This window comes from Muscardinus avellanarius (assembly GCF_963383645.1).
Source record: "Muscardinus avellanarius genome assembly, chromosome: 5".
Taxonomy (NCBI): domain Eukaryota; kingdom Metazoa; phylum Chordata; class Mammalia; order Rodentia; family Gliridae; genus Muscardinus; species Muscardinus avellanarius.
The window spans coordinates 773658-797750 of record NC_137790.1 but is presented as its reverse complement, the minus strand read 5'-3'; the positions used below and the strand labels follow the sequence as shown (position 1 = coordinate 797750).

The window sequence follows — 24093 nt, the reverse complement described above, 5'->3', positions numbered from 1 at the left end:
GTGTGCTCCCTGAGATGGGACGGCCCGAGGGCCTGTGAGGACTGGTGCAGTTCACCCGGGGGTGGGACCTCGATATCCCCCTCCTGTGAAGCTATCGCATCCCCTTCCCATGAGCCCCTCCATTTTACCACCCGTAATCCATCTTTGCCTGTAAGTGGTAAAGCCTTGATTTATCCTGGTTGGCTGACCACGAATGATTGCCACAGAAAGCACATGACAGCGCAGGCAGCCTGCTCTGCGTGCAGAGCACCTTCCGATGGCGTTGGTCAGGACTTTGTGGCTCACAGTTCCATGGCTAGAGGCTGAGCCCACACTTGCATCCAGGCTGCAGGGCTGTGGACCTGGGCCAGAGGGACGCCAGCACCAGTGCCTCCTGGTGCATGAGGGAGAGGCGAGTGGCCCTGGGAGGGGCTCTGGCACCTGGGCTGCTCCGCCATGTGATGGCAAAGTGGGCAGAATGACACCAGAAAAAGTGAGCCTTGCTGGGCCAGGCTCCCGGGCGCCTCCTGCACCCTCCAAATCCTGCCCGGACCTCAGGGCCACTCAGGTGGGGCTGGAACCCACCCCACCAGCCTTTCGCAGAGGCCCATCCCGAAACGACCAGCCTGGGCCCCAGCTGGTGGGAGCTCCCCGGCCTGTGGCAGTGACAGCAGCACACCGCTCCCTGCAGCCTAGGACCCGCAGCCTGGGAGATGGTTCCGGAGCCCAGGAGATCTGCCTGGTGCTCACCTGGCCCTCTCTTCCCAGGTGACGCCATCTGGACCCCATCCATCCTTCCTCACAGCACCCTCAGCACCATAAGCCACCACCCCCATCCACATTTTGGGAGAAAGATGGAGTCTAAGGTTTCAGAAGGTGGTCTGAACGTGACCCTGACCATCCGCCTGCTGATGCACGGAAAGGTACGGAGAGCAAGGCCTTTGTTGCCGTCAGGGCCCTTGCCTGGGCCCTCGCCTTATACCCTCAGCTTTAGTCTAGGCAGTCTCCAGTCTACACAGAAGCACACGTACCCTTAGCTTTATCTGGACAGTCTCCAGTCTACACAGAAGCACTAGTACGAACTCTACTTTCCCTAGACTAAAGGGAAACCTACTGCCTTGTCACTGAACCCCGGGACGTTTTCTGCAAGCAGGACATGCTGCTGTATAGTGCCGGAGCGGCCCGCGGAGGCAGGCGTCCCACCACCACACTCCGCCCTGGGCCACAGGCTCACCAGTGCTTGCAAGTCCCCAATGGCGAGGTGCCAGACAGACCACGTGGAGGGCTCACAGCTCGTTGCCTCTTTCCTGTCTCATTCCTCTCTCGTGACCATTTCTGTCCAGTGCTTTGAGAAGCATCCCTTGCTTTGCCTCTACCAGATGTGCCCAGCAACCTCGTCGCACACCGCATGGCTGGGGTGCCCACGTTGGCCCTGGGTGGAAGGTACCTGCCCAGCTTCCCCTCCTGGACAGCCCTTCCTCAGCCGTGCCTGGGAAGTCGCAGCTGGGAGTCTGTGGAGCCAGTTAAATCCCCATTGGTCTTCAGGCCTTCAGCACATCCACCATGCCTTCGAGTCCACCTGGACTCGGGTTTACTGTCTTAACTGATGAGCTGCTGTTCCCCTTAGCCATTAGGATTGTTGTGATGCAGACCCTGAGGCCTCTAACAAGTCCCCGCCATTCCTACGGCGCCATCTCCCTGACTTGGCTCCTCTTGTCCTTGCTTGGCCCCATCCCAGAATCAGCCACGTCTCCAAGATCAGACTCTTTTGAGTGGATGACGGTGTTCTGGAGGCTAGGTGCAGGCACTAGGAGCGCTCTTTCCTCCTGGCCGCCGAGAGGTCCAGGCAGAGACAGAACAGATGCAACTCCAAGAGACTTGCTCCAGATTTGCCCCTCCATGTTGACGCCGTGAGCCGCACAGGGCTCCTCATGGTGCCATCTCCTGGGTCCTTGCCCTGGGGACCCAGCTGCCAGTGTCTGTACGAGGTCTCCCCTCAGGACAGGCGGTGCTGGGCCAGGCTCTAGAGTTCTGCTGCTGGCATCTCTGTACTCCAGGCCTGTCCCCACAGGGGACACTTCTGTGGAGAGTAGCCTGCCCAGCCTCCTCCCTGTAGTGGCACCAGATACCACACGCCCCGTGACACGGAGGCCAGGCTGAGGCCCGCTCCTCTGCCCCTTGGCCCCTGCTGCACACAGCTCCCCAGCAGCAGCATGGCGGTCATGGAGGTCTCTGTTGAATAGGGATAGCAAGTTGGAGTTGGGAAGATGTCGCTCTCCATGGCTGGAAGTCATCCCGGCCTGCCTTGAGCGGCATGCCATGGTGGCACCTTTCTGGAGCATCCTATGGATGCTGTGCCATGCCAGCCAGCGCACAGATGCCACCGGCCTTCGTGGCATGACATCAACTGCAGTAGCACAGGCCGGCACTTCTCCGGAGCCACAGACCTGGGGGTTTGGCTCTCCCTCTCATGGGTCTCCCCAAGGCCTCGGGTGTGAGGGTGACCCTCCCGGGTTACTAAGGCCCCGGCCACGCCCTCTTTGTCAGTCAGCCTCAGCACCAGCTCTGGCCCCTGCCACGGGGCCTCTTTACAGATGCCTTGGCATAGATGCCACCTCATGGTGGAGCCTAAATCCTCCTCTCTCAGGCTGGGGGCACAGCTCAGTGCTAGAGTACTTGCCTAGTGTGCCAAGGCCCTGCTTCCATACCCAGCACTACAAAAAGTCAATGAATAGATAAACTCTGCCCTCTCCTGTCAGGAAGGTGGGTGGGCTTCCACAGCATCTGCCCCATTCTCCTCCCTTTCTTCTCTATGACATTATCTTTCTGTGATTTTTTTTCTTACAGGAAGTTGGAAGCATCATTGGGAAGGTAATTATTACATGACCTCTGCCTCCCTTGGGCAGGGGATGGTGAGGATGGCGGTGGTTCTAGGTGCTGAGTAGCAGGGTGGGCACCCAGCCTCCTGCAGCTGGGCAGCCCTGCAGGCACACAGCAGTCTAGAGGCTGAGGCCCTGGGGAGCACTGCCGTCCAGCCCGGTTAGCACCCCTCCTTGCTTTGAGCTGCATCACAATGAGGCCTGCCTCTGAGCAGGCCACAGGAGAGTGTTCTCTCCTGGCTGGGCAGGGCCCTCACTGGCGACTTTGATAGCTCCTCCTGCTCTACCTTGGGGGCCAGCTCATCCTCCTGGTGTGAGACCTTAGGAAGAGTAGATTTTGTCTGTGCTATCAGTGGCCCTATAATCTGAGCAGTCTCCAGAACAAGATTCCTCCTTGCATTTCCACTCCAAAGCAAAGGACACATTCCTACAGAAGAAAAGGCCACTGTGCGCAAGGGAGGATGGCTGGGAGAATGTGCCACCTTCCCCGTGTGCCGCATTCTGAGCCTCTGGGAACCACGCATCCCTTTCCTCCTCCGCTGCCCCTGTGCTGTGCTGAGGGCTCCAGTTGCTCCTCGCCCCAGCTCTTTCTCGCCTGTTCTGTTTGAGAGGGCATCGCCACCTGTGTAAGACGGGCACCCATAGCACACCCACCTGACCTGGCACCACGCTCACAGGGCCACAGTGGAGAGACTGAGTCAGATTGGCAGCCCACCTGGCCAGTTGTGCCGCAGGGTGCATGCACAGGCCTTCCTGTGCTCGGTTTCCTCATCCACAACGTCCACGGGGCTGTGCGCACAGTCCGGCCAGTGAGTGGAGGGGTTGGTGTGCTGAGCAGGGAGGGGACAGGCCCACACAGCAGAGGGGGCTTCAGCACTGGGGACCACGCCAGGCTCCCATGTTCTCAAGCTGCCAGTGATGTCATTTCCTGTCATCTGAATCTCCATTCCAGAAAGGGGAAACCGTGAAGAAGATGCGTGAAGAGGTGAGTATGGCCTGCCCAGAGCTGTCCTCGCTCCTGGTGGGAGGGCCAGGAAGGAGGGCCTGGGGCACTGCCTGCAGCCCTGGTGCTCCCCCCCAGGCATAGGAGTAAGGAGGTCCTGGGGCGCTGCCTGCAGCCCTGGTGCCCCCCCCCAGGCATAGGGGTAAGGAGGTCCTGGGGCACTGCCTGCAGCCCTGGTGCCCCCCCCAGGCATAGGGGTAAGGAGGTCCTGGGGCACTGCCTGCAGCCCTGGTGACCCCCCCCAGGCATAGGGGTAAGGAGGGCCTGGGGTGCTGCCTGCAGCCCTGATGCCCCCCCCAGGCATAGGGGTAAGGAGGTCCTGGGGCACTGCCTGCAGCCCTGGTGCCCCCCCCCCAGGCATAGGGGTAAGGAGGTCCTGGGGCGCTGCCTGCAGCCCTGGTGCCCCCCCCCAGGCATAGGGGTAAGGAGGTCCTGGGGCACTGCCTGCAGCCCTGGTGCCCCCCCCAGGCATAGGGGTAAGGAGGTCCTGGGGCACTGCCTGCAGCCCTGGTGCCCCCCCCCCAGGCATAGGGGTAAGGAGGTCCTGGGGCACTGCCTGCAGCCCTGGTGCCCCCCCCCCAGGCATAGGAGTAAGGAGGTCCTGGGGCGCTGCCTGCAGCCCTGGTGCCCCCCCCCAGGCATAGGGGTAAGGAGGGCCTGGGGTGCTGCCTGCAGCCCTGGTGCCCCCCCCGGGCATAGGGGTAAGGAGGTCCTGGGGCACTGCCTGCAGCCCTGGTGCCCCCCCCAGGCATAGGAGTAAGGAGGTCCTGGGGCGCTGCCTGCAGCCCTGGTGCCGCCCCCAGGCATAGGGGTAAGGAGGGCCTGGGGCACTGCCTGCAGCCCTGGTGCCCCCCACCCCGGGCATAGGGGTAAGGAGGTCCTGGGGCACTGCCTGCAGCCCTGGTGCCCCCCCCAGGCATAGGGGTAAGGAGGTCCTGGGGCGCTGCCTGCAGCCCTGGTGCCCCCCCCCAGGCATAGGGGTAAGGAGGTCCTGGGGCACTGCCTGCAGCCCTGGTGCCCCCCCCAGGCATAGGGGTAAGAAGGTCCTGGGGCACTGCCTGCAGCCCTGGTGCCCCCCCCCCAGGCATAGGGGTAAGGAGGGCCTGGGGTGCTGCCTGCAGCCCTGGTGCCCCCCCCCCGGGCATAGGGGTAAGGAGGTCCTGGGGCACTGCCTGCAGCCCTGGTGCCCCCCCCCAGTCATAGGGGTAAGGAGGGTTTGAGGTGCTGTCTGCAGCCCTGGTGCCCCCCAGGGCATAGGGGTAACCTGGAAGGTCTGGGGTGCTGTCTGCAGCACTGGTGCCCCCCAGGGCATTGGGGTAACCTGGAGGGTCTGGGGTGCTTCCTGCAACCTTGGTGCCCTCCACAGGCATAGGGGTAAAGAGGGTCTGGGGCTTTGTCTGCAGCCCTGGTGCCCCCCAGGGCATAGGGATGGCAAGGCCTGGCCTGATAATGAGGGTCTGAGGTGCTTCCTGTAGCCTTTGTGCCCTCCCCTCTTCCAGGCCTAGGGGTAGTGGGGCCTGGCCCTGTAAGGAAGGGCTCATTTAGCCACTGCTTAGATTCCTCTTGCTAATTAAAATCTCACCCCAACAGATTGCCAGAAGGAATATCTAGTGTAGGCAAGGTTTGCAGTGAGGACTGGGTGTGTTGTCTGCAGCCCGGAGAGCCCAGGCACCCAGGTGGCATGCATCTGTGCTGTGTTTGCTCCTCTCTTGCCCTTAGAGTGGCGCCAGGATCAACATCTCAGAGGGAAACTGTCCAGAGAGAATTGTGACCATCACTGGCCCGACAGATGCCATCTTCAAGGCCTTTGCCATGATCGCCTACAAGTTTGAGGAGGTAAGATGTGCTCTCCATTGAGACTTCTGCTAGGCAGGCAAGGGCAGCCCTGTTCCCCTGCCTTGAACCAAGGGCTGCCCTGCCTACCCAGCACATCCTGCTGCACTGTGAGTCTGCCCTCTGAGCTCCTGCCTCTCAGGTCCCCTCGCTCCCCTGTTGACCTGGTGAGGGGCCAGTATCTGTCCCTCCTCCTAAAGCTGGTCACTCCCAGCTCCTGCACGCTGGAGAAGCCCACCTCACTGGTATGTCCTCAGACCCTGCCCCTGAACACCAAGCCTGGCCTCAGAGCACCCACACCTCCTCGAGGGCACACGCTGCCCCTGATCTCAGCTTCTGCCCACACCTCCAGCATCTCGCTGGCTTTGCCACCTGGCATGACCCTGGTGTGGCCACACAACCACCATGGCAGCCAGCTCCTCAGTAGCTTACATTCAGTGTAGATGGACAGAGCTAGGACACAAATGTGTTTGCATGCTGGTGCACACAGTACACGTACAAATATACTCATTAGCAATGGCACAGGTGCCACCATGACTAGCCAACAGAGTTGAGTGAGCAACCGTTCCTCAGCATTTGTGCCAGGAAGTGGAGACGTCTGTCGTCCCTCGCGGGCACGGGTGTGTCTTCAGTCACTTTTGCCAGAGCCAGTGGTGAGCCTCTGCAGCCTTTTCTCATTGTGTGGTTCCCACTAGGGGGAGCACTGCTATCTGCACACTGAAGAGGGCTCAGTAACTCCCCCAGGAGGGTTTCTGAGTGGTCACGATGGCATTGTCTTGGAACATGAATCTGAGTCAGAATTCCCAGCATCAGTGGTTTGTAGCATTAAGGTCTCTCAGTACATAAAGGTCTCAGAACCCTCTTCCTCCACGGTATGAGCAGAACCTGGTGCTTCTTGGCCCCAAGGCAGCAGTGTCTGGCAGAGGCACCTGGGGACCAGGAACAGGGTGTTGATCAGAACAGAGCTGGAACCAAGGCCCCCATTGGGTCACAGGTGAGATCATTACCGGGATCTGTAGCAGTTTCTTCCACTGCTTTATGTAGGTTGTTGAAGTTAAATTTAGAATTACATGATCAATAGACCTTTTCACTGGTCAACAGATCGCTCTTTTCCTAGGAGGGAGAGAACCTAGCAACCATAGGTCAATTTGTGTAGGCCCCGTTGTCCATTTTAGTGCAAGTGGAAACATCATCAATGCCCTGGCATCTCAACTGATAAAGCCAGGATTATCAGAAGTTGTTCCACCAGGGCTCTGGTGACTGTGGGCATATTCAGGAGTCAGTGAGATCCAGGACACTGGTCACTGTGGCATTTGAAGGAGTATGTGTTGATGAGAGGCCATTATTGGTGGATGACAGCCAAGAACCCTCTGAAAATGGGAGGAATTGTGTTTCCTCAGCTTTCTGTCACAGTAACGCATACCTGATGTCACTGATAAAGAGAAAAGGCTTGTTTTGTCTCACAGTTTGGGAGGTCTGTGCTTGGGTAGAACCAATGCTTTTCGGCTTCTGGTGGGGGTGAGCAGCATATCATGCAGAAACATAGCAAAACTGGCTACAGCGCACGCACACACACACACACACACACACACACACACACACACACCAGGGTCCCACAGTCCTTTCTGAGGGCATGTTCACAGTGACCTTAAGCCTTCCCATAAGCCCTTCCTCTAAAGTTTCCACCATCTCCCAACAGCACCAGGCTGGAGACCAAGTGGTTACCTGGGCATTCCAGATGCAAACTGTAGCACCCTACTCCTGGCCTCAAAGGCTCAAGTCCTTCTTACAATGCAAAAGCTTTTCCACCACTGCTAGGAGTCCATGTCTAGAATACTTTGAGATAAAAGGAAACTCTTAACTGTGAGCCCCTGTAAAAATCAAAATAGCAGGTTACATACTTCCAAGATATAATGACATGGGGCGAGCATCCCCATTCCAAAAGGAAGGAGTAGGGAAATAGCAAGGAAAGCCTGCATCAAAGCAGGGCAGACCCAGCAGAGCAAAGGTTAGATCCTCTAGCTCCAGGTCTAGTGCCCAGATGTGCTATGGTAGGAGGTGGCCCCCAGGGTCAGGCCTGCCTCCTCTGCTTTGCTGGCTGCAGCCCACACGGCCCCTTTCTTGTGCTGGCTGTGCTCCCAACCTGCAGTTTCCCTCAGGGCTGCTCCATGTTCCTGTGTTTCTCACTTCCTGGGGTCACCATCGCAGCTTCAGCTCCACTCTCATGGCTCCCTCTGTCTCACTACTGGAGGAAGCTTGCAGGGACCATGATCCGCCTGGCCTCCTAGGATTTCCTCTGAAATCTTGGGGGAGGCCTCCGTGGCCCCGTACTCTCGGACTCTGCCTGCCTGCCAGGCCATCACCCTGCGGACATTACCACAGTTTGTTGCCAGCATGAGCTGTGCCTGGGACTGCTCGAACCACACCTGCAGCAGCCAGAGTGTGTGCTGGCCTGGGCAGCACAGGTGGGCAGGGTATTCTGGGCTCTCTTCTCAAATCGCTCTGCCTTGCAAAGGCTTTAAAGCAAAGCTTTGTGTTTATCTGTCTCTGAGCCTCTGATGGCTGTGGCCTTGCCAGTTCTGAGATTCCCTTCAGGCATCTTTCATGTCCCAATGCAAAGCACTTGAGTGTGTGTGTGTGTGTGTGTGTGTGTGTGTGTGTGTGTGTGTGTGTGTGTGTGTGTGTTTTGCAGCTCTCTTTTGAAACTACCTTCCTTGGCTGTGCCTTTAAACTTCTTCTGGAGTGTTAGGATTTGGATAAGAATGTCTCCTGGAAAAGCTCATGTGTTGACAATGCAAAAGTGATCAGAGGTAAACAGTGGAATTGCGAGGGTTCCAAACTCTGATTAGTCATTTGAATGGGCTTACTGGGTGGTAACACAGGCAAGTGGGCATGACCAGAGGAGTATGGTCTTGGGGACTATCTATGTCTGTGGCCCCCTCCTCTGGTTCTGCTTCTCGCCTCCATGCTGTGAGAGCCATATCCCTCTACAAGGCTCCTTGCTGCCTTTTATGTGTTAGAGCTAGCCCTGTAGATTGAAATCTCCAAAACTGTGAGCCATAATAAATCTTGTGTGTCAGGTATTTAGCTCACAGAAGTGAGAATGTCAACTGAAACATGGACAGACTTCAAGTTATCCAAATATTTATGTTCTTCTTTTTGTTCCCACTTATTGTAAATCTGGCCAAAAGCAGCCAATGATGCTCATGTTGCTGTCTGAATGCTATGCTGCCTTGAGATTTCCTTCACCAGAAAAACTAGTTTATTACCTTTAAAGTGCTTGTCCACAGTGTAAAAATATAAACAAATCCTTGTCCACGGTGTAATATAGGTGGCCATAAGCTCATTTCCCAGTAGTGTCCTCATTTCCATCTGAAACCTCATCAGCACAGTTTTTTCTATCTGTATTCCTTAAAAGCATTCTGGTCTTTTTTTTCTTTTTCCTTTTCTTTTCTTTCTTCCTTTCCTTCTCTTTCTTTCTTTCTTTCTTTCTTTCTTTCTTTCTTTTCTTTTCTTTTTTTTTTTTGTGGTACTGGGTTTCCTGGAAACCCTTCTACCTCTGGGCTACACTCCCAGACCTATTTTACACTTTTTATTTGGAAACAGGGTCTCTTAAGCCAGCACAGCTGGCTTCGAATCTGCGTGATCCTCCTGTCTCTGCCTCCCAAGCGCGGGGATTACATGCGTGCTCCACCACGCCTGGCTCATTCTGGTCTTCTGAGTCCTGACAGTATGCACGTTTGTAATCCCAGCATTCGGGAGGCTGAGACCTGAGGATTGCGGTTTGCGGACAGCCTAAGCTACGTAGTGAGGCCCTCTGCAACTCAGTGAGACCCGGTCTCAAAACAAAGAATAAAAAATAGGGCAGGGGCTGTAGTTCGGAGGTCAAATGCCCCTGGGTTCCATCCCAGACCCGCAAAAAAAAAAAAAGAATCTCTGATTACAGCATTCAAGGCCTTCTCTAGTCTGCTTCTTCAAACTTCTCTAAACTTTTCCTATAAACCAATTCCAAAGACTTTTCCATTCATCAGGTATAGTCACAGCAACAACTCCATTTCTCAGAACCAATTTTTGTTTTAGTTTCCCATTACTATAACAACTACCTGAGATAAATCAACTTGTGAAGATAAAAGGCTTATTTTGGTTCATAGTTTAGGAGGTTTCAGTACAAATTGGACAGAACCACTGCTTTTAGGCCTCTGGTTGAGTGGGGGAAGTAGGCAGCACATAAGGGAGGAAAATGTGGTCTAGCAAAACCACTACCTCATGGCCACACTGTGAAGACGGGGAAGAGCCTAGGGCCCCATAATCTCTTTCAAGAGCATGCCCACAATAACCCAAAACCTTCCACTAGGTCCTACCTCTTAAAGGTTCCTCCACCTCCCAATAGGGCCACAAGCTAGGGGACCAAGATTATCACATGGGTCTTTGGAGAGCGTGCTAGATGCAAATGACAGCACGTGATTATAATAGAGAAAATGGAAAAACAACCAAATGAGAGGTCTTGGGAGACTGTCGGTTGTCTAAGGTCACCAGCTTGCTGTGACGAGCTGCGTGGGCTCTCTGTGGAGAGTAGCTGCTTCCAGAGGGCCTCTGAGGCCCAGTGTCAGCCCACTGGAGCGACTTTCCAGTTGTGGAATGCTGAGTCATGGTTTATCTGTGCCGCGAGAAGCGAGGAGCTCTGGGATGGACTGGCTAGTTTCTCTGCCTCATTTGTTGTTAGCAGTGCCTCCTGGTGGGTTTCCAGAGCCGCTTCCTGCGGCTGTCTCTCAGTAGGCAAAAGCCCTGGTTGAAGGTCCTCAAGAGGTTATGGGGAGCAGCTTAATGTGCTGGTGGTGCGTAGGGCAGCATGGGTCTCCCGCAGCATGTTACCATTCTGCCTGTGCTGCAGAGCCCAGCAGCAGGCCTGTCTCTAGGCCCTAGGTTTCCAAGCGAGGGGACTGCATGGCCATGGGGCTGGCAGCGGCAGTCTTGGCCACAGGAGCTCAAGGGATCTGGAAGCTTTGTCTTCTTTCTTTATTCTGTTTTCAGGGGTTGCTGGGATTGAGCCTATGGCCTTGTGGGTTCTAAGCACAAGCTCTGCCTCCGAGCTACATCCCAGTCCTCAATGTGTTCATAATTTTAATTGCCACTGCCCCTTTCAGCTCCCCAGAGATTGTGGGTGGTGAGGCAGTGTAGTGTCCATGAGGGCAGCGTGCTCTCACAGTGGCTCCTATTAAGTGTGTACCTTGATTCTTTGCTGTAAAAGTTGGCATGCTTCAGCCTGGAGACACAAAACCAAGCAGTTTTCTAGCAACTTTAAAGGCTATAGCTTGTCCACAAGGAAATGTTCCAACACATCCCAAAATAGGCATGCGATAACTAAGACACCTCAATTCCAGGGCAGGAGGAGACTGGTGAATCCATCCAAGGAGTTTGTGGGCCTTGGGCCAAGCGTCACCTTCACAGTTCCTCCAGGATTGTGTTACTGACAGGTGACTCGTGGCCCGAAGAGGCCCTCACACGTCTTTTGCCATTGCCTGCTGGCATTGGTTTCAGATACTGACTGATCTGTCTGCTCCATGACGAGTGGTTACATGGGTAACGCTGCTGATTTCCATTTGAAACCATGGGGTGCCAGCAGCCAGCTCTCTTGAACAGCAGAGGCCACCTGGGGAAGGGGGCACTGGCCCTCGTGTTCTTCCCCTCAGAACCAGGGGCTAGAAGCAGGTCCTAGCTGAACCAGCTCATTTGGTGTACTAGCCTGCTGGAGCATTTCCTTCAGCTTGCGCGTTCCCCTTTTGCCTCGGCCCCAGCCTTTACATTACAGCAGAATCCTGTCTAGTGGCCTTCTCTCTCCCTCCCTGCTGGATGGGCACCCTGGAGTCAGGGTTCCCCCAAAAGCATACTGCCATCCGTGCATGTGCTCACACTCTGGCCTCCGGTGGTCAACAAGTGCTCCCGAGTACAGGTTCTGCCATCCGGCCGATCGTACCAGGTAGAGGCCCACATTCTAAAGAGCGCTGAGATGGGTGAGGGTGCAGTCTTGGTCTGCTGGGGCCGCCCTGGCAGGCGCCACAGCCCGGCTGCTCAACGGCGACGCGGATTTCTCACTGTCCCCGCTGTGGACACAGCCCCAGGGTCTCTCCAGCCCCACGAGGCTAGGGCCCACCCGTGGCCTTGTCCCCAGATGGTCACATTGAGGACTGGGCTTCTCCTGGATGGGGCACAGTTGAGCCCCACCACCAGCTCGACACCTTCCAGCTTCGTTTCTAGGATGTTAGGTCAGGGTCCTCAGCGGGGTCTACCAAGGCCAAGAGCCAGAAACAGAATCCTGCTTAGGGTCTCTGAACAAGGGAGGAGATCATCTGCAGTCAGACCCAGTCCCTGGGGGGATGTGAGTTGAGTCTTAAGTCTTGACTGAGGACCATGAGAAGTAGGAGGCATTTCAGTGCCCCCTGGGGCCTGCCGTCCAGGTACCTGCTGTCCAGGTGTGCTGGCGAGGGCAGGGCAGAGAGCCCCGCAGCAGTGCTGGTAGATACAGGGGTAGCTGTATGGAGCGTGGTTCCACAGAATCTCACTAAGCAGGGAAGGGGGGCCGTCTAGACGTGAGGTCAAGAGTGCGGCAGGAGGTTGCCCTCTTCCCTGATCTGGACGGAGGGATTGTTCTGTCTCTTTTTTCCTCAAGATGGACTCCTCTTTGTTCTAGGGTCCCTCTGTTCCATGTCCACGTGCATCCTTCTTGGCCACTGGGGACAGGCATGGGTGCAGAGCCCCATAAGCTGGGGCCATGTGTGCTCTTGGTCCCCTCCCACGGTCTGCCAGATGTGTGGCTCAGCCAGAAGGCCTCCTCCCATCCTCGTTTCCACCTGCAGAGTAGACTGAGAAAGTGGAGTGGAGGGTGGTTCCTGCAGCCACCCTTCCTCAGCCCCTGACAGCTGTCAGAAGGCAGCTTCTGCTCTGTGCCTCCCCTCCTGTGCACACGCTGGTCAACAGTGTTCTGGAGGCTCTGCCCTTCCGGTGGCCTTCTCTTTACACGTATATGCATATGTGCACATACACATAGACATACACTTCACTGGTGCATCACAGCCTCTCTTTATAATGCAGTTGACAGTGACGGGGACATTGCACACAGCACGCGCTGAGCTCCCTAGCTGGCACTGAGCTTGGCACTGATCATTTAACATGCTTTCCCTCCTCCACCACCACCCAGCCCTGACCCTCCACTGCTCCACTGGGTGTCCCCTCCTTAATCTGAAGTCCTTCTGTGCCCCGGTTGCTCCCCCAGCTTCTGTATACAGGAGAAAACATGAGACCCTTCCCTGAATGTGATTGGCTAATCTCAGTTAACATAATCTTCCCCAGGTCTATCCATTTTCTTGCAAATGATATAATTTTGGTTTTTTATTGCAGAGTAGAATTCCACTGTCTGTATAGCCCGTAATTTTGTAATCCATTCATCTGTTGGTGGACACACAGGTTGGTTTCATGATGTGGCTATTGTGGATTATGCTGCTATAAACATGGATATGCATGTGTTGCTATCATATTCTGATTTCAATCTCTGGGGGCCTTTTCTAAGCCTTGGGTTTATTTTTGGATATAAATTGATATGGCTCAGGTAACCCTGGGTTCTGTGCACTAAAAGAAATGAAAATTCTAACAGTTGCTGGTCTTGTCTGAGTTTGAGAGCTCCTTAGTCGTAACTCTTAATTCAGCTCTGGTTCAAGTTGAGATTCTGCAGGTTCCTGTGTGGTGATCTGTGGTGTGGTGGGGGCGTTACAGCACTAGGCCTTGGAGGTCATAGGAGCATTGTTGGGGAAAGGTGGGGGTGACGTTGAGGGCGAGGAAAGGGGCCACTGGGTGAGCACCGCGCTTGCTGCTGAAGTCTGTCAAGTTGCTGTTTCGCTTTAGCCAAAGACTTTCAGTGAAGCAACTTTTAAATCAGAATTTCACTTGGAGACATCTTCACACCAATCAAAAGATGCCACCCCATGGGGCCTGAGAAGTGTTCTTCCCTTTCTTCTATAAGCCTCCTCTTGAATGGACCATTTTATTTAAGCGTAGTCCCCCCCCGGGGGTCATCGAAGGCCCAAGTTGTGCTTGGTGGGGCCTGCCACCAGAAGGGATCAGGGCTGCAGTGGGAGCAGTTCAGGACAAGGAGCCTCAGGCAGACAGCCCATGGAGCCAGTGGTGAGGAGGGCTGTGGTGCCCTCGCGCCTGCAGCTCAGCCCAGCCCTGGCAGGACCCAGAGGGTCTCCCGGATCAAAGCCATGCTCTTGGCACAAACAGCTGACCTGAGGGGAGCTCCATCTAGTTTTACTGGTGGCCTACAGCAACGTTTGGCCAGGTGGATGCTGGCCTAGGAGGACTGCAGGCTCAGTCTCTGAGCACGGGCAGGAGCTTCTGTTTGGTCCTGTGGCTCCTCACGACAAGGTGAAAGGGCACAGCCCAGCACACCAAAGATGCAAACAGATGGGAACCAGCAATGGAGCCTGCCACAAGCCACTCAGTCGAGATTGGGGTGATCCCACTCACGATCGAATCAATCTCAGAAAAGATGGGTGAGGATAGGGTGCCGTACTGCAGCCTCTTATCTGCAGCGATTCTTTCCCTTCTAGGAAATAAATTTCTTTAAGTTCCTATTTACGGCGCTTCTGGAAAGAATCTGACATGGACAAGAGCTTCTTGAGCTAATGACACTTTATTACAAGAACCCAGAAAAATTTATACCCTTCACCAGTGAAGTTAATAATAAGAGAAAAGAGGGGAGTGCAGTCACTGTAAAACAGTAGTGGATAACATGTAAACAAAGGTAAAAAACTAGTCCGGCTTTCAAGAGATTAGCTCAGATCTTCTCCTGATCTTGCAGACAGGCAGTTCCAAAGGGCAACTTCCAGAAGAAACGGGCACGCCCAGGGCTTGGAGGCCTCTCATGGAGTCTTCTTTAACTTTTTTGGAACTTTCCATCTTTAGGGCTCAGTCCATATGGCAGGCATGGGGAGAAGTGGAAAGTTCTCCCAGGTGTTGCCCGCCTTGCCTTCTAAAATCTGAAATCTTAAGCAAACTCACAACACAGTTTGGCAGATAAACACCAAAAAATACCATGAAGTTTTTAGATTTAGTTGTCAGATATACTTCCTTAGCTGCTGGACACTTTTCCTCGAACGATAGGCTTATTAGAAACCTATTCATCTTATAAATAATCCATATTCCTGTCCCAGACCCTTTGCAATATCCTTTCCTTAGCCACGTGGCGCCTCCCCCATCTTGGGCAGGGCTCATACTGGGTGTAAAGGTCAAGAATCTTCCTAGCCTTCAGCTCCATTGTAATGGGCAGTATTAGTTGCTCATAAAATAAGTTGCTTTGATGTCACACCCAACGTTTGTCTTCCTGTATCTGGGCAGGATCACAAAGAGAGGGGTAAATAGAGGCATCGGGTCACCTCCCCCTCTAGGGCCTTTTTTGCTGTAAGTTAGTGATTAGGTTGAAGGTCAGAGATTGAGGGGAAATCTGCGTTTGTAATTACTGACTGGAATGCTGCCACTGCATCTAAATTCTAACTAGATTTTATTACCATTTGAACAAAGCCGAGGATGTTTAGAGGCTTAGACAAATTACCAGAAACTTTATTTTCCACGGACTCAGTTTCTCTCACAGTCCTGATCTTACACCACCGGAGCAGTTCGTGTGGAGAGTTAAAAGAGTCATTACTAAAAGAATAATAGTTATGAAAGAATATCTAAAAGTGGGGAGTACTTTTGGCCAGAGACCACACCTTCTCTCGGGGCTTATTTCTCGCGTTGAGATTTTGCCTATTGACTGCATGAGTGGTTTTCATGCAGACGCTGAGAGAGCGTAGCTGGTGTCTGCAGGAGCCCAGGCCCAGGCCCAGGCTGGGCAGCCAAGGAGCTCAACACCTGGGGATTCTGCAACCTGGTGGGAGCTGGATCCAGGGCAGGGGGGCTTGTAGCCTGTGGAGATGAAGATGGCCACCCAACTGGAGCAGCAGAGCCTAGGCATGTAGAGCTGGCTACAGCAGCTGTCACCCAGGGGTGTGGCTGACCCGGAGGGAAGTTTGCACTGAGCTGGGAAGACATCTCATCTGGTACATCTCATCTAGTGCAGGCAGTCTCTGGGAGCAGGGCTGTCTCACAGGAGGCTGCACCTCCTGGTAGTCAACGAAAGCAAGCGCATTCTGAGCTGAGCTGGTTGGTCCTTAGTCCTGCCAAGTATAAGGGCCCTGCAGAGCCTGGCCAAGTGCTGGTCACTCTGGGTCTGGTGCGGCAGAGTCCCAAGTGTGGCTTCCTGGGCTGGTGCGTGCAGAGTTGGTGGGTTGGAATGCCACAGCTACTTGTCTGTCCTGTCTCTGCTTTTAGTCCTTGGTTTCTTTCCCCATTCTCCAGCTGCCTCCTCTGTAGTCAGCGATGCTGGAGTAACAAGCCTCCGAGCCTCGCGGGCTCTCCACGCCCAGCATTGCAGTCTCCTGGCCACTCCTGTGCCTGAGCTGCTGGCAGAAAGCCCCTGGAGCCCCGTGCTCCCGCAGATCTGCTCTCCAGGGACACCTCTCCTCCACCCTCTGCATCTCCTGAGTGTGTCACTTTAGGAGTGATCTGATGTGCTATTTCCCATAAGCTTGGTGTTGTTTCCAAATAGAAGAGAGTCAAGTGTGGATGGGGAGTAAATTGTGTCACATAAATCCTAACTTGGAAACGGCGCTACGCCATTTCTGAGCTGTGAGGGAGGCTCCTGACAGGGCCGCCTGTCCCCTGCTCACGCAGAGAGCCTGCCTGTGCCTCCCGACTGGATGCACTGCGTGGGGCTCTGGGCTTGCTCTGGATCCTTGCTGCTTCAAGACCCAGACACTGATGCCCGTAGGTGCTGCCTGCCCCATAAGTCGCCATCCCCAATCTGAAACCCAGTGTCTCCTGAGCATCAAGACCATGAGCTAAATCCACCGGTTGCCCAGGCAGCCAGGGCCCTGTGCTGCCATGAGGTGACTGCACAGGCGGAGCCTGCAACTGCCCTTCGGAGCCGGCTCTCAGCTCCTGTCCCTGGGCTGGACACCAGAACGCCCCCCCAGCCCCACATACAACACGCTTGGCACACTCAGCCCCCAGCTCACACCCCTCTGCTCACACCCCTCACGTGTCTGCCTCTGCGCCGCCACTCTCCCAGGTCTATATGACAAGGCCAGACCTGACTCCCTGTGTGCGGGAGGGGCTCCCTGCTCTCCCGAGGGCACGGCGCTAGTGCAGGTAGAGATGCGATGCTCAGATCCTCCCTGAACGCCGCAGCTGCACTCACTGATGCGGGACCAACTTGTGTCTTTCCTCTCTAGGACATCATTAACTCCATGAGCAACAGCCCTGCCACCAGCAAGCCCCCAGTGACGCTGAGGCTGGTGGTCCCTGCCAGCCAGTGTGGGTCCCTGATTGGCAAAGGCGGCTCCAAGATCAAGGAGATCAGGGAGGTACCAGGATGCTTCTCCCGCCATTCTCACATCCCCGGCACCAGTCCCATCACCACAGATGCTGCTGACCCAAAGTGTCTCTGTGGCAAGGCGGGCGGTCCAATGAATACCTGCAAGTGTGCTCAGGAGCAGCTGGGACTTGGCTCTCAGCCGCACTCGGCTCGGGCTTCTGCCTCTGTGAGGTGCCCCTGAGCGCCTCCCAGGCCCCGCCTCCTGGGTGGCGCTGCTGGGGTCCACAAGAGGCGTGGGTACACACATCTCACTCCAGGAGAGCTGAGCCCTGGCCTTACTCAGGAGGGCAGCCGCCCTTGCTTCATTCTGGATCGAGATCCCAATGGGCCCATCTTTCTCTGACCTGGAACTCGGTAGAGGAGATGGAGGCATGTCTCCGCAGATGTCCCTCCTTAGGTTCAGGGCCTCCTGTCCAGTGTGCTTGCTGGGATGAAACGGCATCTGCCAGAGGGGTCACAGTGCTCCCACAGGGTCCATACCCAGGCTGGGGCACCAGGCGGGCATGAGAGGAAGTGGAGTAGGAGATGACATCAGGGGCCCGGGAGGGGAGAGGGGTGCAAAGTGTTCCCCATGGTGCAGACTGCCCTAGACGCACCCCGAGACTCGAGTTGCCACTCATCCTGTGCACATTGCCAGCCACCCTCCCTGTCTTTCCCCTCCAATGTCCCTTCTCTTCAGTCCACAGGAGCCCAGGTCCAGGTGGCCGGGGACATGCTACCCAACTCCACGGAGCGGGCAGTGACCATCTCAGGGACGCCAGACGCCATCATCCAGTGTGTCAAGCAGATCTGTGTGGTCATGCTGGAGGTACAGTGTGTGTCCTAGGCCAACACGCGTCACCTGCCCACCCGCCTCGTGGCCAACACCTGGTCCGCTGTGTGTGGCACCTAGCACCCTGGCAAGGCACAGCCACCTCCTTTGTCCTGAGCACTCTCAGTCCTCTGGGGCATATGGGGCTGGGCATCAGGAGTGGGCAGGGCTCAGCCTGGGCTTCCCAGGCTGCGAACGAGAGCCAGACCATGTGAGCCAGCGTCCTGGGGAGGAGCTGCTGGCATTTGCCCGCGGGCCCTAAATGCCAGCTCAGGGGCTACCATGTTGTTTGGCAGGGTGGAGTCAGCAGGAGGAGGGGTGAGCTTCTCCCTCACTGTGGAGCTGGGGAGACACTCCCAGGAGGGCAGATGAAGAACTGGGGACACCCACAGCCGGGCTCCTGGCGAGGGCTGAGTGCCTGCACAGCAAGGTGGAGCAGGAGGCTCCCGGTTCCCCAGAGGTGCACAGGGCGGAGCTCAGGACAGACAGGAAAACCCCCGAAGTGTGAAGAGAGAGAAACAAGCAACGAAGACAGGCAGGGCAAGAAGAGCCTCTCGGCATTTGGGGGAAAGGACCAGAGTTTAAATTCCAGTCCAAACCTGAATGAAGCAGCGTTGGTGGCACTGCTGAGAGCGATGGTTGTCACTGAAGCAGCCCCTCACATGGAAGGCTCTCAGGGCTCCCCTGGCGGCCCAGCTCCCTCCCTGCTGTGGCTGAGCTGCACAGCCCCCAGCCAGCCCACCAGCCCCTCTGTATCTCCGTCTATGTGGAGCTGAAGCCTCGCTTGCCCAGCCGCTGCCGCTCATCCGCTTCACATGGTGGGCTCTGTGTTCAAACCCCAGATTTTGTTTCCCTTTATTGTAGGGTGTTTGGGGTATTGAGGACTGAACCCACAGTGCTACATCCCCAGCCCTTCTTATCTTTTATTTTAAGACAGGGCCTTGCTGAGTTGCCCAGGCTGGCCTTGACCTTGTAGCCCCCTGCCTCAGCCTCCTGAGTACCTGAGATCACAGCTGTGCACCTCCACACCCAGACTCAAAACCCAGGTGTAACTCAAAGGAACTTTTGCATAATTTTATTTTCCTGAAGTGTGATATTTTGTGAAGTCATCAAAAACATATACCTTTTATATATTTTTGATACTGGGGATTGGACCCAGGGCCAGTCTACCTCTGAGCTATATCCCTACCTCCTTTAATTTATTTTAAAACAGGGTCTTGCTAAGTTGCTGAGACTCTTAAGTTGCTGAGGCCAACCTTGAACCTGTGATCCTCTTATCCCAGCCTCCCAAGTACTAGGATTACAGTGTACACTACTCAGCCTGGTTAAACATATTTTTCAAAATATTCTTGTGAAATTTTCCCCTCACACTGGTCAGGGTGACAGGGCCATCCTGGTCCAAGTCACCAGAGCCTCCGAGGCCTGCCGAGGCTCCCCAGGAGGGCCCAGGGCTCTTATGCTGGAACACCCCAAGGAGGTGAGAGGCACCCTTCTGCTCACACAGTAGGCACCCTTGGAGTGGCCGCGGCCAGAGAACAGTCGCAGCTCTTCGGGAAAGCACGCAGTCCAGTCGGAGTCCTCAGGCAGGCTGCCATTCCTCTGCCCCTTCAGAGACCTGCCAGTCTGTGGGCTGTGGGTGCCAGTGTCCAGGGCCATGCCAGGAACCTCCCCGTCCCCTTCCGATGCTGCGAGGTGCGAGGAAGTGCAGATGCCCACAGCGAATGTCAGCGGTGGACGCCGGCCTGGCCAGCACGTCCTGTTCTTGGTCACATAGCCCCAGGCGCGGGGAGCAGTGTCTGGTCCCTGGGAGGAGGACTCATCTGTTGGAAACAGTAGGGCCCACTTTTAAATGAAGGCTTGTAGACATAAAAGCAAAAGATGGTTGAAGCCCATCCTTGTCAGTCAGAGGGTTTAGGGCTTGCCTATGGGTGTGCCTTGCCCCCAAAATTATAGAAGAGACTGCCCCACTTCAGATGTGCCTGTGTGGGGCCTGCGAAGGACACCACGTCACCACCTGGGCTGCCTGCCCCACCAGCACCTCTGCACCCAGCACACGGCAGCACATGCCCAGAGCCCTCCCTCGGGGTGAGAACAGGATTGGGAGTCAGTCCCTTGCGGCCTCAGCACGGGGCCAGGGACGGGCACTGGCCTCAGTGGGGGAGAGTCAGGCGAAGGCTGGGCCGCAGCGCAGAGTACAGGTGCCAGCTCTGGCTCTCGGGCCTGTTTCTTCCCCAACAAACCTGGAGTTTGGCGGTGAGACCTCAGTGAGCCCAGTTTGCAGAGGCCCCTGCTCAGGACCCCACAGAGGCAGAAGATCGGGCCTCCCTCAGCCAGCCTTGCCAGCCCAGCCCCTCTCAGCCCTCCCCATAGCGAGGTCACACAGGCCCACAGGCCTGGGCTGTGGTGGATGCTGCCGCCTGCCCTAGGGGCATGTTCCCCGGGGCCACGCACTTCCAAAGTAGGGAACACTCCGAGGTCACACCTGACGGCCCTGAGTGTGCTCTAGCCGCAGACTCCCCACAGGGCAGGCTGTTCCTGCTGGCTCTGGCCTCGCTGGCAGTGGTGCCACCTGGCCCATCCCTGGGACCTGCTCTCTGGGGACACAGCCACACAGAGCCAGGGAGAGTCAGCCGCCTCTGACCATGCTGAAGGGCAGAGGGAGACTTAATACCTGAGAATGCCCCACCTAAGAAGAGACTCCTGTATTTTGGACACACAATAATCAAGGAAAATCACAGCAAACCTCATCATGATTGTGAAATATTTCATTTGGCAACTGCAAGCATTTTAATAAGATGGCTTCTTTTTTAATGATGGAAGAGAATGTTTCAGAGTTTCCTGGGACAACAAGCAGAGCCCTTCAGGGCCTTGGACCTGAGTTCCCACCAGGGGTTGTATGCGAGGCTCAGCTCTTCCCAGAGAAGCCGAGAGTATTTCTGTCAGAGGACGCTGAGCTTCCTTCCATCTGTGAAGCTACGGCCATGCCCGCCCTGTCTGTGCCATGTACATCCTGGTCTCCTAGGGCCACACAGGCCGTAGCAGCAGTAGCAAGCACCATAGAGCTGGCAGCCTGCCTGCTGCCTTCCACAGCCACGTGCCACACCGTGTGGGGCACTGCTGAGGGCGGGCAGCTTGGCAGGAGCCCATCCAAGGACACGGGCAGTGAGGACGCTGGCTGCCACCACACGTGTGGGCCGGCGGGCTAGTCTCCCCGGCAGTGCTGGGGCCTGCAGAGCCCTTGCCCAGGCCCGGGCTGGGGCTTGGGGTCTGCACAGAGGGCGGGCTTGGGAAAGCGGCCCGTGGCCAGCAGCAAGGCTGCTCTAACTCTCTCTCTCCCTCTCCTGTCCCTTTTCCTAGTCCCCACCGAAAGGTGCCACCATTCCCTACCGCCCAAAGCCCGCCTCCACCCCTGTCATTTTTGCAGGTGGTCAGGTAAGAGCCGACCCGCTCGCGGCCTCCACTGCCAACCTCAGCCTTTTACTGCAGCACCCGCCGCTGCCCGTTAGTGCGCTCAGGTTTTCTCGCCTTCTCACGTGCACGTCTCCCGCCGCCGCGCTGGACACGGAGCTCCCCCGGCCCACGCCAGGCAGCGGGCAGGCAGGGCGGGATGCAGCGGCCTCAGAGCTGTGTGCTTAGACACATGGCCAAGGAGGGCCCGGGCGAGACAGGGAGGGCTGTGGGGTCTGGGCGCACCCAGGAGCTGCCTGGACAGCACCTGCTAACCTTGGTTCCTGGATATTAGTGAGCAGCCCTGATGGGCAGAGGGCAGGAGTGTCCCGAGTGGCTTCAGGGCTCATATTGGAAGCAGCTAGGACTGTAGGAACAAGGGCCCCATTTCCCCAGAACTCGGGCTTCTAGACCATGACACACTGAGAGCGTGACACGTGTGAGGAAGCCGGCGTGCGGAGGCAAGCCGCCCTCCCCAGTTGTCCCTCAGCTGCCGCCCAGGCAGCTCGCAAGCAGCACCCACATTCACAGGCCCCGTCCCTGAGTCCCCAGAGGGGAAGGGTGGAGAGGGGCCCACCCCGGCTTCCCCACGGGTCCCTCAGGTCACTGTGGCCCCTGTGAGCATGTCCGCCGGGGTTGGCCTGGAAGAGCTCTGTGTCCAGTCGGCCGCGATGTCTGTCTTTGTTCAAGGGAGAGTTGAGCCAGAGTTGTCTATACAGAGTGGGTGAGGGCTTTTACTGCATCAGTAAAAAGTGAAGAAAGACAAAGGAAACTCCCTGTCCTTCTTCGCGTGTGAAGGAATCTTATCAGATCTAGTGACTGACCCACGTTAGGTGGAAGGAGAGGGCGCCTGCGCCTCCTTCCCTTTAGCCAGCGCCATGCTCTACCTCCACGGGGATGAGGCCTGCACCCAGCAGACCCACGGCCTCCCGAGCAGCCAGCGAGGCAGGGAGCTCCCCACACGTGCCTCCTCACACAGCCCGGCATGTGGGACACCCCATGTCACAGGCCAGACAACCAGAGCCTGCCAGGCAATGGGCACAGGGCCACCTGTGCACTGTGACTCCAGGAGCACGGGTTACCCAGCTGCACAGCAGAATCGCCTGTTCCCACCAGCTCCACTGCGGGAAACCCAGTCTGGCTGGTGGACAGGTCAAGAATCGTGTGGACTCTGCCATAATGTTCAGACAAACCACGATGACATCACATGGTATAATATAGGGTTTAGCCAGGCGTGGTGGCACACACTTGTAATCCCAGTCCTTGGGGGGAGGCTGAGACAAGAGGATGGCAGGTTTGAGGCCAGCCTTAGCAACTGAGCAAGACCCTGTTTGTAAAAAATAAAAAGGGCTGGGTATAGCTCAGAGGTAGAACACCTGGGCTCAATCCCAGTACCCCTACTCTAAAAGTAGAGTTTTATTCAGAGGGAAGAAAACTTGACAGAAGTGTGTCTATAAAACTACATGACTTAGGTCTCAGCCCCAGTTTGAGGGGTGGGCCTCCACAGGGGGCTGTGGCCCTGGCCCCCAGCCCCACTCACCTTACAGCCTTGTAGTGGGTAGCAGCACAGCCTCTCCAGCCACCGTGGCACCTCCATGGAGTGTGTGCCCAAGGCTGCCACTGGAAAGGGTTCCTTTTAGTGCATGCTGTGTGCCCTTAGGACAGTCTAGGCTGGCCAGCTGTGGCCTTGCTGTGCAGAGGGACAGAGTCCCATCAGAGTCATTTCTGAGCACAGGGAACTCGGGAAAGAAGTCCAAATACAAACTCAGAGGTGCAGGTCATCCTGAGACAGCAGCTACTCCCCTGATCCCCCAGTGCACAGACCCCCGGTGCCCAGGAGTCGGCTGCACGACAGGATGCAAGCAGGTGGCCTGGGCACCGCCACCTGGGGTGAGCCAGGGCGATGAAGATGCCACCACTAAGGGTACTCAGTAGCCCTGGGGACATCGCCCGAGCACCCGAGGGAGTGGTGCAGATTATAGTCATGGGATTGGCCCAATCTAAGTGAACAAACCCATGAGCCAGCTCAGGACAAAGTTGACCTAAGCTGACCTCAGAGGTGAGCTCAGCTCAGACATGGGGCTGAAAAAGCAGCAGGCTGCGCATCCCAGTGGCCCGGCCTGTGCAGACAGCAGGGTCCTACATTAGGTGACACACCGGAGCACACCCTGACAGCAACTTCACACAACCCAGGGCTGGGCGTGCAGACCCAGTGCCTCTCAGGGCAGAGGGGAGGCTGCTCGATCTGATAAGATTCTACTCCTACCCGTTTGCACTGGGGACTGAGTCCACTTCAAAGCTGGGCTCTGTCTGGGTCCCTATTGGGTCTAGGCTGTTTATAATGAAACTCTAAGCAGATTAGAAATCTGCAGAATGTCTGGGGTCCATAAGAGTGATGCATGGTCTCCTCTGCGGCATGGCTCCCAGGGTATCCAATCTGAAGGAATGGCGGGCCCACCCAGCCAGGCACTAGAATCCGGGTGCTCCCCCGTGCCCCTGGCCAGGCGGGGCAGCCCCACACCACGTCCAGACAGCTCCTCCTTGGTCCTGCTCTCCCTTGCCTCCATGTGCTCGTGTGTTGTCCGGCGGGAGTTTCTGAATGGCGGGTGGCATTTTAGCTGAAGGGGACTGATAGTTTCAGAGTGAGGCTGGGCCAGAACCTGCAGGGTTGCTG

At 56.3% G+C, this 24093-nt stretch overlaps 1 protein-coding gene across 8 annotated transcripts in view; it reads left to right on the top strand.

Annotated features, from left to right (window-relative positions):
• Positions 1 to 752: 752 nt before the first annotated feature.
• PCBP3 (poly(rC) binding protein 3) overlaps positions 753 to 24093 on the top strand; it is a gene marked incomplete at its 3' end in the record, with an annotated part of 41479 nt that continues 18138 nt past the window's right edge. For 4 of the 8 annotated variants that reach the window (XM_080695673.1, XM_080695671.1, XM_080695672.1 and 1 more), the window contains exons 1-7: positions 753 to 902; positions 2827 to 2850; positions 3811 to 3843; positions 5581 to 5697; positions 17019 to 17150; positions 17841 to 17969; positions 21330 to 21404. In XM_080695673.1, coding sequence (XP_080551799.1) covers positions 834 to 902; positions 2827 to 2850; positions 3811 to 3843; positions 5581 to 5697; positions 17019 to 17150; positions 17841 to 17969; positions 21330 to 21404 — 579 coding nt within the window. In that variant the 5' untranslated portion in view covers positions 753 to 833. Of the gene's footprint in view, positions 903 to 2826; positions 2851 to 3810; positions 3844 to 5580; positions 5698 to 17018; positions 17151 to 17840; positions 17970 to 21329; positions 21474 to 24093 lie in introns of all 8 variants that reach the window. The other 4 variants (XM_080695669.1, XM_080695668.1, XM_080695667.1 and 1 more) reach the window with 2 other exon arrangements.